Source organism: Elgaria multicarinata, chromosome 3, assembly GCF_023053635.1.
Source record: "Elgaria multicarinata webbii isolate HBS135686 ecotype San Diego chromosome 3, rElgMul1.1.pri, whole genome shotgun sequence".
NCBI lineage: Eukaryota > Metazoa > Chordata > Lepidosauria > Squamata > Anguidae > Elgaria > Elgaria multicarinata.
In genome coordinates, this window is record NC_086173.1 from 12,497,430 (window position 1) to 12,513,279 (window position 15,850).

A 15,850-nucleotide genomic window follows, 5' to 3' on the forward strand; every position below is an offset into this window, starting at 1 on the left:
TGTCCTTCACCATGCCACTTTGCTACCACTTGCCACTAAACTCCATAGTTGCAGTGCTGCAGGGCGGCAGCAGGTAATTCCAATTGTAGGAAGCAGCTTCCCCTGTGGTCCCACCTGTGTGGGTGTTTGGACACAAGTGCTCCCCACTCAACACACCATCTAGAACGGCATACAGTCCCCCGGGCCAAAAGGTTGCCTACCCATGCATTAAGTGTAACAGCTCATGTGCTTTGCTGCATGAGGGGAAGATGCTTCTGTTAAGCTTAATGCCAATTCATCACACATGCACAGTTGCACAGATGGGGCAGGGAAAGTGGGTGAACCAGGCCTCTATTTTGTTTTCTTTCTAGCATCTTTGTGTGTGTACAAAGCTCCGTCTCAATGGGCAATTTTGCAGATGCATATATTGAAATATATTTTAATATGCCAGCAAACACTGTTTCCCTTCCACCCTCTCCCCTGGAAAAGATTTTAACTCCAATCGATATTTTATATTTTGCTTTCTTAGGACCGGTTTCTAACCTTGTGGCCATGTATCATAATACACCATGTCTAGGTCCAGCCCCTCCACAGAGACTGGGAACAAGACCACCGTCACCATGTTCATCCTCTTGGGCTTCACAGAGAAACCTGAACTGGGCCCTCTCTTCTCGGGTATTTTCCTCCTCCTGTATGTGCTCACCGTCTTGGGCAATGGCTGGATGGTCACCTTGATCAGAGCTGAACAGCGTCTGCACACCCTCATGTATTTCTTCCTCAGCAACCTCTCACTCTTGGATCTTTGCTACTCCTCGGTTATTGCACCCAAGGCATTGGAGGTCCAGCTACATTGGGGTGGGGCTTCCATTTCCCTACAAGCTTGTGCCACTCAGATGTTCTGTTTCACCACCCTGGTGACCACAGAGTGTATTATTATTATTATTTATTTATATAGCACCATCAATGTACATGGTGCTGTACAGATTACACAGTAAATAGCAAGACCCTGCCGCATAGGCTTACAATCTCCTGGCTTCCTCCTGGCAGCCATGGCGTATGACCGCTTCCTGGCCATCTGCCACCCATTGACCTATGCCTTGCTCATGACTCAAGGGCGCTGTATCTGCCTTGTGTTGGGGGCTTACAGCTGTGGCTCTGTCATCCAGACCAGCGGTGCTTTCCGGTTATCTTACTGTGGCCCAAACCAGATCAATCACTTCTTCTGTGACATCCCTGCAGTCTTGAAGCTCTCCTGCTCAGATACCTGGCTTTCTGAAGCCATCCTTTTTGTTTCCACTAGCATCATTGCTGTGGTGACCACCGCAATCATCTCCATCTCCTACACACAGGTTCTGTGGAACGTCCTTAGGGACCACACCAACCAGGGTTGGCAAAAGGCTCTACCTGCACTTCCCACCTCACCACCCTTAGTCTCTTCTATGGCACAGCCATCTTCATGTATGCCCAGCCAAGGACCAAGGATGGGTCGCAAGACCAAGACAAGGTGGTCTCCATGTTTTACACTCTAGTGATCCCCATGCTCAATCCATTGATCTACAGCTTGAGGAACAAGGATGTGAAGCAGGCCATGAAACACCTGATAAGCAAGAAGATCGTAGGCTTTTCCATGAAGTAGCTTTTAGGATACAAACGTTTACGTTTCATTTTATATGGATTGAGCAGAAATTGCAGTGATCACCAGCTTATCTTCTTATGGCAACCAATCTAAGTTTCTACTTTGCTTATACCACAAGTGTCATCTCTGTTTATGGGATTGGTGGGGGTTGTGGATTATATTGTTGTGACAATCCATGTTATAATGCAAAGTGTTTTGGGGTGGCTTTATCTTGAATGGGAAATTAAGACCGATTAGTTCTTTGACAGCTCATTATTCTGTGACTGTCACAGGCTCCTAATAAATTGGGTTTTATGCTATGTAAAGCTGCTTTCCTCCTCTCTGCATATGAATGCACCTGCATGTAGATCAACACAGCTGCCTGCATTTTGGACTCACCTTGGAGGTGTGGTTATGGAGACCATCATGATAAGCGCCTATTCTTCAAAATTTACCGCTGCTAGTAAATCACTGTTTAGGACGGCCTCAATGTTTTGTGGGAATCAGATAATCTTTATTCAAGGGTAATCATTAACAATCTAAATCCTTCTTCACTGAACTCTTTCCGTTCTTCAGGAATTGCCTTGAGAATTAATGATTAGCTCGAAATAAATACGAAATAAAGACCTAGATAGCAAGGAAAGTAAGAGAAAGAGATTTTTCTTTCGCACTCTAGGTATCCGAGAGTCAGTCCTCAGAAACAATTCTGGTCCTTATTTTTGAGTTGCTAATGAGCTCCTATACAGGTTTCCTCAGAGGTAAGTCTCATTGAACTCAGATCAGTGGGTACAGGAGGGAAGCCTCATTCACACTGAACACAAAGTTTCATGAGTTATACATCAGTGCTGGAGAGAATCCTGAGACTAATCCTCAAAACTACTCTGAATTGATTTGGTATCATGTGCTCTGAGCGGTACAGACTGTTGGAAGTAGAAAACGGCTATTCGAAAATGCTAAATAAACATGCAACAAATAGATGCTCTATGAAGAGTCATTGAAGTGACACAACGGTGCAATAGTTAAGAAAAACCTTGTGGCTTTCTTGAGTTTTGAACTATTTCATTTCACAGGACAAAATGTGTGGTTACAACCCTTCAGATATGAACCCCCTTCTTTTCAGGATGTTTTGCTTCCAGCTTCTTTTCATCTATCCAAGACAGTGGTCTCAACATTTTGTTGGACTACGACTCTCGTAATTCCTGGTTGTTGGGTAAGTTGGCTGGGTATGGTTGTAGCCCAAGATCTGCAGCCCCAAGGTTGCAGAAGTCTGGCCTAAGAGGTTAAACCAGTAAAAGCAAAGAGCAGAGACATAGGCATTTCTTTGCTTCATGATCGATCCTATTTTTTGGCTTTCTTCCCTGGGACTGTCGACACAGTGGACGTCAACACAGCAGTTGATTAACCTAATTAATGTTTACTGCCCTCATTTTGTTACTGCTTTTAAATGCTGGCACATATGTTGTTTTCATAATTGATATTTGAAACTGACTGGGACACACCATGGCAATTTAAAAGAAACAAACATTGGGTTTCATCCAGACTTGGTTCCCTTTGATTGTAATAGGTCTCTTCGAAGCATGACTAACCAACACATTATTCTGCAACGAAACTTCGAGATGTAGTTGTAGCATTTTAACATGAAATTGACACACGGTCAAATATGCCCCACTGAATGACATTTTTAATTAAATTTATAAACAGCAATGACATACACTTAAAGCTTTTGAATTCGCACCAACAGCATTAATCCCTTTTGGAATTATTTCAGAAACAAAAGAGATGTTCCAGATTCAGCAATCATATCAAAACGCAATTTGATCAAAGGTTTAGGCACAAGCTTTGCTGTTAGCCAGAAGATCGTCTGGCATTTTTTTGGGCAGCTTGCTTTGGTTAACAATATTTGCATCATGCACTTAAATAAAATGCCCTGTTCTGCATATCATCTAGCCACTCACAGGACAGCTATGACCATTTATCTCACAAGAAAAGTGCTAGATGGTTAAAAAAAAAAGGCTGATGTAAGTTACCTGCACACACAATGGGATGGATCCAGAATCTGTCTTCCACAAGAGGAAGCGACTTTCTGCGAGAGTCAGGCCTCTGCATCATCTAAGGTTCCCCCACCCAATTTTGAGGGGTTCCCACACCCACACCATAGCTCTACCTATACCCCAGGGGCTCCTGACTTTCTGTGTAGCTTATGAGAGGGCTGTAAAGGCTGCCGTGGGAAGCAGCGGGTGGAGAATTCCACTTGCACCAATGCAGCTGATTGAGTGTAAATCTGGATCCAACCCAGAGATTTCTGTTTCCAATCTTCCAATTAAAAATATAACCCAATGAAAAACACTGGGCAGTCAGTTATTAATTCTCAAAACAAGTTTTTAAAATAATGTCCCGTTCTTTGTTACTATTTACCCGTTGAGCCCTTCACAGAAGTTGGACTCGACTCCCCTACACCCTTTATTCCCTTCCAAATGTTTAGCCCAAGAATGTGATGCACACTAAATCATATGTACACTAAATCTGATGTACATCAGATGTACACTAAAAGGCTTTCCAGGCAGACTTTCACCCTATGTTTCCCTGTTTGGTAAGCCACTGCACACAACAGTGCATTCCCTCTGACACTACGCGCACCATTATCTGTAAACCCACAAGCTTGTGTTTTGTGCTGTTGGGAATTTCCCCGTGAATGCATACCTGGCAAAAGCCACCTGCGTGATTATTACAAAAGAGAGTAGCCTGATGTAGGCTGTCTTCTCACAGGATTAGATCATGCATGGGGAAGGCAGGGATGCACTAGCTAGCTCAGCTCCCTCTGTGGCATTCCCACTGCCCTCACGTTAGTAGGGCAAACCTGTGCAGTGGGAAGCCTGCTGTAATCATGGAGATACTCCTCGGGCAATTTAGAACTCTAACTGTGCAAAGTTCTAAGTCACACAGAGAGCTGCCACAAGTACAGCAGGCTCCTTGCTGTAGACATTCACCCTCCATTATGCGGAGCGTGACGTGACAGGGCCGGCGATGGGATGTAGAGGGGGGTAGAGCTAAGTACATCTTCGTTCTCCCCATTTCAAGATGGGGATACTTGAATAGGGATATTTATTTATTTATTACATTTTTATACCGCCCAATAGCCGAAGCTCTCTGGGCGGTTCACAAAAATTAAAACCATAATAAAACAACCGACAGGTTAAAAGCACAAATACACTGGTTAGTCTAACAGGGATTTTTTAAAATCCTCTTGCACCAAAGTTTAGTTGTGGAGGGATATCAAATGCAAAGTGGCCTTTGTGTGAAGGTTATAACACAGCTTCAGAGCAAAGCATGGGGGTGATGAGGTTAATATTTAAGTCCTGAGCATTAATAAACTCCTCTCCTCAGCCTAAGAATAATTAGGACATGGCTTTTTCTCCTTGGGCTGGCACTCAAGAAGTGCTAAAGCAAACACCTAGGCTGTGTGTTCAGGTCATCTGCAAATTCACCCAGATTCCACACTCAAATTTTACACCTCTTAAAAAGAAAACCATGACAAATATTAGAAAAAGCTTCCCTTATATACCGTTACTGGAAGGAACTGAGTATTTACTTTGGTGTAAAAAGAGATTTGTAGTGCCAAATCAGATAGCAACATTTCTGAAACGTGGACAACGCAAAACATTTTGGGTGAGAAATTCTTCCGGTGTCACAGGAAACATTTACAAGGGGATAATTAATCCTTGGGACAATCCATGTGCCATGGAAGTAGACTCAAATGTTCAAACATGACTCCACCCCACACAGATCAGACGTGATTGGAGCAGACCAGGATTAGAAGGCACAAGTAATTTGGGTTATATTCCGCAACAAGCCGCAAACCCAGAGGGGGCCAGTTAGTTCTTTCAAGCAAACAGGCACTTTAGGTATCTTGTTTTAATGCATAGTGCTGGTCTACCATAGGTCAATGCTTAGAAATGTTTCCCCACAACCAAGCACACAGTTCTCCCCGTCACTCCCCAGTGTCTTGCCTGACAATATTTCATGACCATGGCACTGCGGTCAATGGTTAAGCATTTGCCCTTCTGGCAACTAACAATTCTATTCAAAATGGCTGCCACCAGAGGTGTGGTGGTTTGCTGGGTTACCACGGAGTCACAGAGGCCTGGCTCCAAGATAACAGGCAAGACCTCACAACTTGAGAGACTCTCTCAAAGGGAAAGGAAAAATAAGAAAGCCTGAGCCGTAAATTGCTGAGGCACCTCCACCACTATGTCATTCAGGAAGCTAAACTCCCAACTATTTCATCTGCCCAAGGGCATGTATAGCTGCATTTTCCAGCACTTCCGCCTTCTGGCCTTCCTTTCCTGGCATCACCACATGGTTTACCATCGCCCGGGCCACTGTCACTGTGGGGACAGACATAGCTGTGGGAGAAACAAGGGCTACCAGTCCTAAGAACTTCCTGGCTATCCACTCAGTAGGCCGAGACTCCTGACGGTCACATAGCAGCACCCTGGAGGAGAAGGCAGAATGATAAACTTGTGAGGTACCGCGATCGTAACGCAACAGTAGGAGGGCAAGGGGCTTCAGATGGGTCTTTTTAGCTTAGGAACAAGACACTATGAAATGGGCTAGTTGAGGAGAGAATTTAGATAAGGTGGGGACTGCTAATATTTCTGGAGACACCAAGACCAGATAACAGTATCATTGTCTTGGGTTTATGATAGCAAATATTAGACTATATTTTTTACACAGGGCTTAAGTATCTCTCCTAGCCACAAAATGGCAGCTATACTACAGTGTAGTCATAATGCAGCAACCAATATTACAAAGGCCTGGTGCCACTGGAGTTATTTCCATGCTGCTTTGGGCAATGGTGGCACCCATGTTGCTCAGGTAAATTATAAAGAAGCCATTGGTACAGTGAAAGTGGTCCAATGTGACCGGTTGCATTAAGAGAAAGCATTGTACGGACAATAACGTTGAACTGGAACTGATAAAACAAGGAGTTAAATCTCTGCTCAGCCATAAAACTCAATGGATGGCCCTTGAGCGAGCCAGTCTCTCTCAGCCTAATCTCTTTACAGGGTTGTTGTGTTGGTCGCATCATATGCCCACATATGCCAACCTGAATTCCTTTGACATGAATAACACCCTTTTACTGTAATTAAGCCTAAACAGCTTCTTGAACCTGGTGATTACTGCTGATTCAATTCACTGCATTACGCAAAGCTGCCCTTGAAAAGGTGAGGAAATACCAACTTCCCTAAATCAGAGCTATTCAAAAGGGTGGTTAAAGCACATGAAGAGATAGCACAGCCTTCCGCATCCTGGTGCCTTCCAGACGTTTCGGACTTCACCTCCCAAGCCCGCAAGGCTCAGGAATACTGAGAGTTTAGGTCCAAAACATCTGGAGGGCACCAAGTTGGGGGAAGGTTGAGGGAACCAATCCCCTGCAACTGAAGCGGCATTACAGCTACACCCCTGGAGACCAAAGCGGAGTGGTCCTTTTGCCCTATAAATGGGACATGTTGGGATGAAGCCTGCACACACCCACACTGTGTCCTTTGAGCCCTCTTACTCAGTAGCCAATGGGAGGAGATTTGATTATTTTCCTCAAGTGATGGCCAAATAAGTATTTGGGGTGTCTTGTTTTATTGCCTGATGGTTAGAGAAGGTTCAAACAAGGAAAGATACGCAGTGGGTCAAGGGATAGGAGCACTCCCCACAACCAGCACATCTCTGTGATGTGCCTGACAATCTTTAACGACCTCTGCCTGGCAGTCCAGAGTTCAGCACTTGCCTTTCGGTCACACCCACCCACTTCCCAATACTTACGCTGGCCTAAATATGGAGCAACGTTCAAATCCAACTGCTTCAACCCTGGCCTCAGCTTCACCCTGTCAGGGGAAAGGCAATCAACTGTAAGGCTCCCTCTGTCTCTGACACACACGTAGGACTCAAAATCTGACAGTTTTTAAAATAAATCAAAGGGAGTTTCCAAAGACCAACATCTCATGTCAGAGGAGACTTCCTCTCCCAAACACCATTTGATTCCACATTTAAAATCACAGACAGAAAGGGGCTGGCCGGCATACTCACTAAGGGCTGAAGTCCTCCCAAACAAAGGACCCCTCAGCCAAGAGTGCTCTCGCCTATGAAAATGCATGCTACTGCTGCCAATGAAGTCCAGCAAAGAAGACTGATACAGTGCAGCAAGAAGGTTTGGGGTTACTGTCACAGTGGCATGTGAGGACATAATGAGCCAGATATGTCATTGGTGGAAGTTGTCATGGTAACATTATGCCACAAAGGAGAGGGATAACCAACTCTGGGACAAGTCCACTAATCTGCAAGCACTCTTCCCGATTTTGGCAGGAATACGCAACCTTGCCCCCTCTTTGGATTCAGTCATGAACCCTACACAGATCGAGTGTTGCTTCCGTTTTGTGAGTGTTGGGTTTGAGAGACTCAATTCAGACCCCAACTCTGCCACGATGCTCCCTTGGTGACTTTAGACCAGTGGCCAACTCTCTGCCTAGCCCATCTCACAGGGCTGTTGCGAAGATTAAGTGTGTTGCCTTGAGTTCCTTGGAGGAAAGGTATGATAGGAACGTAAGTAGTAGTAAGAAGTAGTAATAATTTTAACCTTTCTACAATAACCAAGAAAGGCTATAGAATGAAAAATAAGAGTCACTGGCATCTGCACAGGAAGTTAGGACCTAGGACCTGGATATGTAAGACCAGAATTGGAAACAGCTCTGGACTTGGAAGATCCTTCTGTCCACTGCCTATCTCACACCCTGAAACCCTCTGCCTACGGCCTCACCCACCAGACAGACACACCTTAACCCGGAGGTACAGGAAGCCACTGGAGTTATCTGCACCCTTGGTTGACTGTAGGACGAAGTGGTGGCACCCACCGGCTTTGGCTAGCTTTGCCGAGTGCTCAATGTAGTCACGGTCGACGCGCACAAATCCATCCTGGGGTGGGGAGAGAAAGTAACATTTCGAAAGCCCACTCTATCCCAAGTGTTTGGGGCAGGTCAGCACATACTGAAAGACCGTACATCAAAAGATTTCATTCATTAGATGGAGTGTAAGCTGAACAAATTCATCCAGGGGGCGATAGGCAGGGCAGTATAGGACCTGGGCTCAAATCTCCAGCCTTGAAAGTTGGGTGAGACTGTTGTGCTATCTGTTTAGCCTACCTCACAGGGTTGTTGTGAGAGAGAGAAAAAGATACATGCTGCCCAAAGTGCCTTGGAAGAAGTGTGGTGCATAAAACTTTCAAAACCTTTGCATTTTGTGAACCGCCCAGAGAGCTCCGGCTATTGGGCGGTATAAAAATGTAATAAATAAAATAAAAATAAATCTGCTTCTCCCACCGCCACCCAAAAGCCAGCCCATTCCATCCTCCCCACAGCTTCCCAAGGATTCCTACTTCAACCTCACTACTCTCAGACCTGAAAAGGCAAAGAAAATAGTCCATGTTGGCACACTGGAACCTTCCAGAAAAACCCTAGGACGGCCACCTCTCCTCCACCTCCCTGCTTCGCCCCTAGTCTCTCCACCTTTTCAGTTCCACCCGCACACTAGATACTGCCCGGGTCTCCCATTAGGCCAGGCTCCTCACCGCTCCGGCTTTGGCCCTGGTGGTCCCCAGGCAGCAAAATCCAACAGCATGGCCTTGGAAGGAGGCAGCAGAGTCATCCAATTTCTCAAAGTCAACGACTTCTTGGGTCTTGGAGATGGGCCAAAAGAGAAAACAAAAGCAAAAACAGGGAAGAAATAATTCACGATCCACATGGACGAATGGAGCTTTAAACAAGTAAGCAAACAGTGACATTGCCTTGTCTCTCTGCTCAACAAACAGAAAAGACTCCTGGACTAACCTAGAAGCTTTAACACAACTCCTACATGTTTAGGAACCAAGATTACTCAATGGTGAGGGAAACAGTGGGCAGTTGGATACTGCCTGTGCACCCCGGGTTGGACCCCTGATGCACCCCTGATGCACCCCTAGCGCATCAGGAAGCCAGTGGTTCCTAAAGCACTGCTGAGGCCATCAGAGGGGGAGGAAGCAGCAGCCTTTCCTTCCACTGTGGCTATGACTCGCTGGACTTTGCAACTAAGAATCTAACACCTGAATTTGCTTTTTTCTTCCTCCCTCCCAATCACCTTTCCTTTTGTGTTGTGCTTTTCAGATCATAAACCTGTGGGCGGTGACTGCCTTAAGAAATACATCTGTCTCCTCCTCCTTCAAGTGTTAATCCAGCAAGATGTACTGAGGGAAAGCAGGGTCATTTCACTAGCCGCGCTGAAAGAATGATCTTTTCCCTCTTCCTTCTCCATTTCTTTTTCCTTGTGTGTCGTGTCTTTTTAGTTTGTAAGCTTGTGGGCAGAGACTGTCTTCTTTAATTGTTATATATAAGCCACCTTAGGAACTTTTTTGGCTAAACAGTGGAATAAAAATGCTATCAATGAATAAGATAGTCCTGGTTCCAATCTAGTTGCGCTGATTTTCTTATAGTATATTTGTACACTGCTTTAACGTTTGTATAGTTTTGTTTTCAAATGCTGTACTGCAGCCTTCCTCAACCTGGGGCGCTCCAGATGTGTTGGACTACAACTCCCAATAAAAAGGTCCATAAATTCTGTTAAATTGCAAAACCATGAATGTTTGATTACAGGAGGCATTTAAAATATCTTGCCTCTTTTAGTTGGCTTTAATCATCTGCCGACTTTTAATTGGATGGGGTTTATAAAGTTTTGAAGTATGTCAGCTGCCGCCTATCGCTTAAATACTGAAGGAAGATGCCTTGAATATATTTGATACAGAAAGGTGGGACATAAAATTATAGAAATAAATGACTACAAGATATAAGAGCTGGGTACGTAATCCTAACCAGTGTGGCATTGTGGTAAGAGCCAGACTAGGACCGGGGTAGAGCCAGATTCAAATCATAGAATCATAGAATAGCAGAGTTGGAAGGGGCCTATAAGGCCATCGAGTCCAACCCCCTGCTCAATGCAGGAATCCACCCTAAAGCATCCCTGACGGTTGTCCAGCTGCCTCTTGAATGCCTCTAGTGTGGGAGAAACCACAACCTCCTTAGGTAAGTGGTTCCATTGTTGTACTGCTCTAACAGTCAGGAAGTTTTTCCTGATGTCCAGCCGGAATCTGACTTCTTGTAACTTCAGCCCGTTATTCTGTGTCTGGCACTCTGGGATGATCGAGAAGAGATCCTGGCCCTCCTCTGTGTGACAACCTTTTAAGTATCTGAAGAGCTTCAGTCCTGAAGCTCACTCTGTAATCTGCCAGTCATCTGCTTTCAGTTTAACCTACCTCACAAGGTTGTTGTGAAGATAAAAGGGGTGGGTGGGAGGAAAAGGAGGAGGCGAATCCTGTAAGCAAGTTTTAAGTTCAACATGGGATATAAATGTAGTAAACAAACAGTAAGCAACCATCTGGTTTTGCTTTCATACCACGCTGGCGTAAAGCGGCCCTTCCAAGTCCAGCTTTCGGCGGCCGATCAGCGTCACCTTGGAGAACACCTGCTGTCGTAAGATCTCGGCTAGCAGTTCTTTCCCAGTTTCGCCCGAGGCGCCCAGGATAAAACAGGATTGGTTCTTTTCTTGGAAACTCTTTCGGAGATTCTTCAGTTCTTCTGGGGTGAGGGCAGCCATTCTGCTGGCAGGAGGTGGCAGTGGGGGAAAAAGCCTGATGTGACACCTGGCAAGGTTTGGAATGAACCAGTGCTACATTTCTAAAAAAAATTGGAACTTTAAAAACAAAACAAAAAACAGTGAGCATGTAGCAATGACTCTTGCAACTGGGGTCGGTACCTTATTTATTTATTAGACTTATATACTGCCCCCATAGCCAGAGCTCTCTGGGCGGTTTATAGAAATTCTAAAATTGAGATAAAAACAAGTATACAAAATTTTAAATTTTAAAACAGTACACACAAAGCATTAAAAACTGTTAAAAAACTAAACACGTGAGTGATTAAGATGTGCTGCCATATGCCTGGGCAAAGAGGAAAGTCTTAACCTGGTGCTGGAAAGATAGCAGCGTTGGTGCCAGGTGAGCCTCGTCAGGGAGACCATTCCAAGTCTGGGGGCCACCACCGAAAAGGCCCTGTCCGTCGTTGCCACACTCCAAGCCTCTCTCGGCGTAGGCACCCAGAGGAGGACCTTAGATGTTGAACGTAGTGACCGGGTATATTCACGTCGGGAGAGGCGTTCTGTCAGGTATTGTGGTCCCAAGCCGTGTAAGGCTTTATAGGTCAAAACCAGCACCTTGAATTGGGCTCGGAAACATACAGGCAGCAGTGCAAGTGGACCAGAGCAGGTGTTATATGGTCGAACCTTCTGGTTCCCGAAATCAATCTGGCCCCTGCATTTTGCACGAGCTGCAGCTATTGCGGTATCTTGATTATACTACACGCAGGATCTATGGCCCTGAGATTGAGTAAACCCCATGAAGGTTGCAACCCTATACACACCTCCCTGGGAGTATGTCTCATTGAACTCAGTGGGGCTTTCTTCTGAGTAGAGATAAATGAAGTTGCACTGTTAGGTTAACAATACAGGTTGCAACCCTGGACATGTCTAGTCAAAGCTTATTTATTGCATTATTTATTTATTTATATCCATTTATTTATTGCAGTTCTACCCTCTTCAAGGAACTTGAAGGCTTTTGACATTATCCTCCTCCCCTCCATTTTATCCTCACAACATCAGCCCTGTGAGGTAGGCTGGGCTGAGAGTCGAAAATCACTCTAACCACTGCACCACACTGGCTCTCACCAGTTCAATGGGGCTTACTCCCAGGGAAGAGGGGGAAAGAACCCCAACTGAAATCCAGAACTGGCTGTTCCTCATTTCCACTATGTTTCCTGAACCTTTCTGGATCTAGAGGCGATCCTCCCAGAAATAGGACGTCTCAGCAGCATACATGTTGCCGCTGCGAACGCGGCAAGGTTGCCCAGCGACCATCCCGAACGGGGATCGAGGCCAGCCCCATAGAAAGGCACCAGCCGCCCCCTGCCGATCCCCGGGAGTTGCCTGTTTGCGCCCAGCCTGTGGCAGAATTCCCCCGGGGAAGGAGCCTTAATCGAGATGGCAAAGAGCGCAGGAGAAGCGGCGGCAGCCAGCGGAGCGCGGGGGGGGGGGGTAGGGGGGAGGAAGCGAACGCCTCGCCGCCCGCACACTCACCTTCTGCAGACCCACAGGAATCCCCAGCAAGCCTTCCCCGTTGCGCCCTTCACCTAACGCATGCGCAGCTTTACGCGCTCGCTCTTCCTGCTCTTGTGGAGAGGGCCGCGCCCGCTGACAGACTCGGTGCCGCGCCGTTCAATGGGCGGAGGAGGAGAATTTACGAGGGCAGCCGTAGGCTCAGCTTGCAGCATGCATGCTGTGTGGGAGACCAGCCCGGGATAACTGCTTTCTGTCGCTCTCTCCCTCCCTCTTTCTCATTAACCCTGTTCACGCAACACACTAAACCAGTGGTTCCCAAACTTTTTCAGGTAGCCGCCCCCTTAGTTCCACAAACTCATGCGCAGTGCCCCCTACCCTACACTATAAAAAATCATTATTCAGAATAGCAGTTTTCAACGACCCACTAAGGAAGATAATAACAATAAAACTCAAAACAGTAACAATGAATTGAATATTTATTCAAAATCTGAAGTACCGGCCATAGGCTTGCCAAGGGAGGGAGGGAAAAGAGAGCAAACGCCTCTGTTTTGCAGCCAGCGTGGCAGGGCACACCAAGCAGGGCATGTCTCTTCATTAGCGTTTTGGTGCTTTTGAAACATTTCAATTCATCGTTAAAAGGCCTCTTCTTAAACAGTATTAATACATGTGTGGATTCTTCCCCTATATGGCTTGGGACCAAACTACCTTCTCCCATAAAAATGTCCCTGAGTTTTAAGACCTTCTGGAGAGGCGCTTCTCGGAAAAGACCACCTCGAGCGCCTCCCCTGCTGCCCCCTTGCCTCTTAACGCCCCCCTATGCAATCCCACCACCCCCAAGGGGGCAGTACCGCCGACTTTGGGAACCACTGCACTAAACCATAGCACATAAGCATTTTGAGCTAAACATGAGGACTAAGGCCATAGCTAGATGGGGCAAAATCCCGGGGCGATCCCCGGGATTGTCCCTGTGTGTCCACATGACGGCAGGGGAATCCCAGGATCAGGGAGGGATGATGATATTATTATTATTATTATTATTATTATTATTATTATTATTATTATTATTATTATTTGTATCCCGCCTTTTGCCCAATACTGGGCCTCCAGGCGGCATTACAAAGTTTAAAACATACATTTTAAAACATAGGAAAATAAATGTTAAATAAATAAATTAATTAAAATAAAATACACAACAAAATTATAAATCAGTAGGGGAAGAAAACAAAACAAACAAGGGGATAGGCCCTTGTCTTGGTGTCGCCCGCGCTGGTGGCGGACCCACCCCCAAAGAAGCCTGCCTCTTAAGCTCCCAGTCCCAAAAAGATGTTGTAGCTGGGGGTGAGATGGTTCTGTGCTGGGAGCCTGAGTCTGCTAGGAGTAGGGTGACCAACTGTCAGGATTTCCCCAGATTTGTCCTGGTTTTTGTTCTTTCCATGGTGTCAGGGGGGGTTTTCTATAATTTTCAATAATGTCCTGGAATGACACACCTTCCCCTTTAAGGCTGCCATTAGCATGGCAGGAGGGAATGACATGCTTTCTTGAGGCACATCATTCCCCCACCCCGAGCTCCACTTGAGGTCTTAAAGGGGAAAGTGGGTCATTCGTGGACATTATAGAAAAGGCCCCAATTAGAGTGGATGGTGGTCGTGTAGAATGAAATCCTTTCCCCTCCTCCACTCCAATCAGGTTCTTTAAGGTGGTGGGGGAATAACGTACTTTCTGCAGGACTCAGAAAGCTGCTTCCCCACACACACACTAGGCGTCCTCTTTTTTGGTTTCCCAAATATGGTCACCTTATATACTTGTCAACTGCTTCATTTGTTCAGTGGTAGCAGTATGCAGTAAGGTGATGGGGAAACAGTGTTAAATGTTAGGAAAGGTTAGACTATGGTCATCCAGTGAAGGATTTGCAGTCAGAAAAGATATTTGAGGGAAGGGAAGACTGTATCACACACAGGGCTCATCTACACCAAGCAGGATATTCCACTTTGAAAGCGTCAGAGAAAATCCAGGAGCCACACTACTGCTTTATAGCAGTATTGGAGTGTACTGACAACTGTTGGGGCCCATGACACCTACCATATACCACTTTCATACCACTTTCATAGTGTTATATCCTGCTTGGTTTAGATGTGTCATGGGCCCCAACAGTTGTCAGTGCACTTCAGTACCACTATAAAGCAGTAGTGTAGCTCCTGCAGTGCAGTTGAATACCTCTATAAAGTAATAGTGTGGCTCCTGCCTTTTATATACCGCTTTCATAGTGGAATACCCTGCTTGGTGTAGCTGAGCACACAGTATAGCAAAAGCTTCAACGTACAGCAAAAGCTACAGAAGTAGGAATGAGTGAAGTTAATTTCAGATACATTGAATGTCTCACTTATACTTTATTCCAGTGATTTCAACATTAAGATGTTAGGTAGGACAGGCTTGTCTTAATTGTGTGCTGTGAAATCAGACCTGTGACCAAGGCCATGTTTGGGTGGGCTTGCCCCCTTGGGAGCTGGGCATGTTGGTGAGCATGCCCCCTTGGGGGCTGGACATGTTGGTGGGCATGCCCCCTTGGGGGCTGGACATATTGGTGGGCACCCCCCATGGGGCGGCCATGTTGTCCTCCTTTTTGGTTTCCAAAATATGGTCACCCTAGCTAGGAGGCAGTTGGATGGTTCTGCAGACCAGGCAAACCCCCAAGGGAGGGACTAGGCATGATCCCTCCCTTGCCCCGGGACCTCGCCCTCGCCTTTAACCCCGCTTTTTCCACAGTCTCGGGATGATCCCAAGACGGCGGAACGTGTGTGTGGGCATCGTGGTTTGTCCCGGTTCCTCACAAGGACCCAGGATGCACTGCTCCCATTGGGGGTGGGGTGGGATGGAGTGGGGAAAATTATTCAAAATAAAAAAAACCCTTACCTTTTGCACAAGAGCGTTCGTGTGCTCTGCTCTTTTAAGGAAAAAACAAAATGGCGGGCACGACATCCTGTTCTCCCTCCGAGGTCGTAGCGCCGCATGTAAACAGAGGGGGAGATCTTGCAATAAAAATAGGTAGGTCTAGCTGAGGCCTAAGTGTGCTGT

At 46.2% G+C, this 15,850-nt stretch overlaps 1 protein-coding gene and 1 pseudogene across 1 annotated transcript; one reads left to right on the forward strand and one right to left on the reverse strand.

Moving 5' to 3' along the window:
- The first annotated feature begins 548 nt into the window (after window positions 1-548).
- LOC134393912 (olfactory receptor 5B21-like) lies at window positions 549-1,615 on the forward strand (annotated as a pseudogene).
- Window positions 1,616-3,188: 1,573 nt separating this feature from the next.
- On the reverse strand, window positions 3,189-11,372 carry HTATIP2 (HIV-1 Tat interactive protein 2). The gene is made up of 5 exons (XM_063119300.1): window positions 11,063-11,372; window positions 9,210-9,317; window positions 8,420-8,557; window positions 7,412-7,473; window positions 3,189-6,086 (listed from the first exon to the last, which is right to left on the reverse strand). Exons 1-5 carry the CDS (start codon window positions 11,261-11,263, stop codon window positions 5,870-5,872), a joined length of 726 nt encoding a protein of 241 aa, XP_062975370.1. The 5' UTR covers window positions 11,264-11,372; the 3' UTR covers window positions 3,189-5,869.
- Between the last annotated feature and the right edge of the window lie 4,478 nt (window positions 11,373-15,850).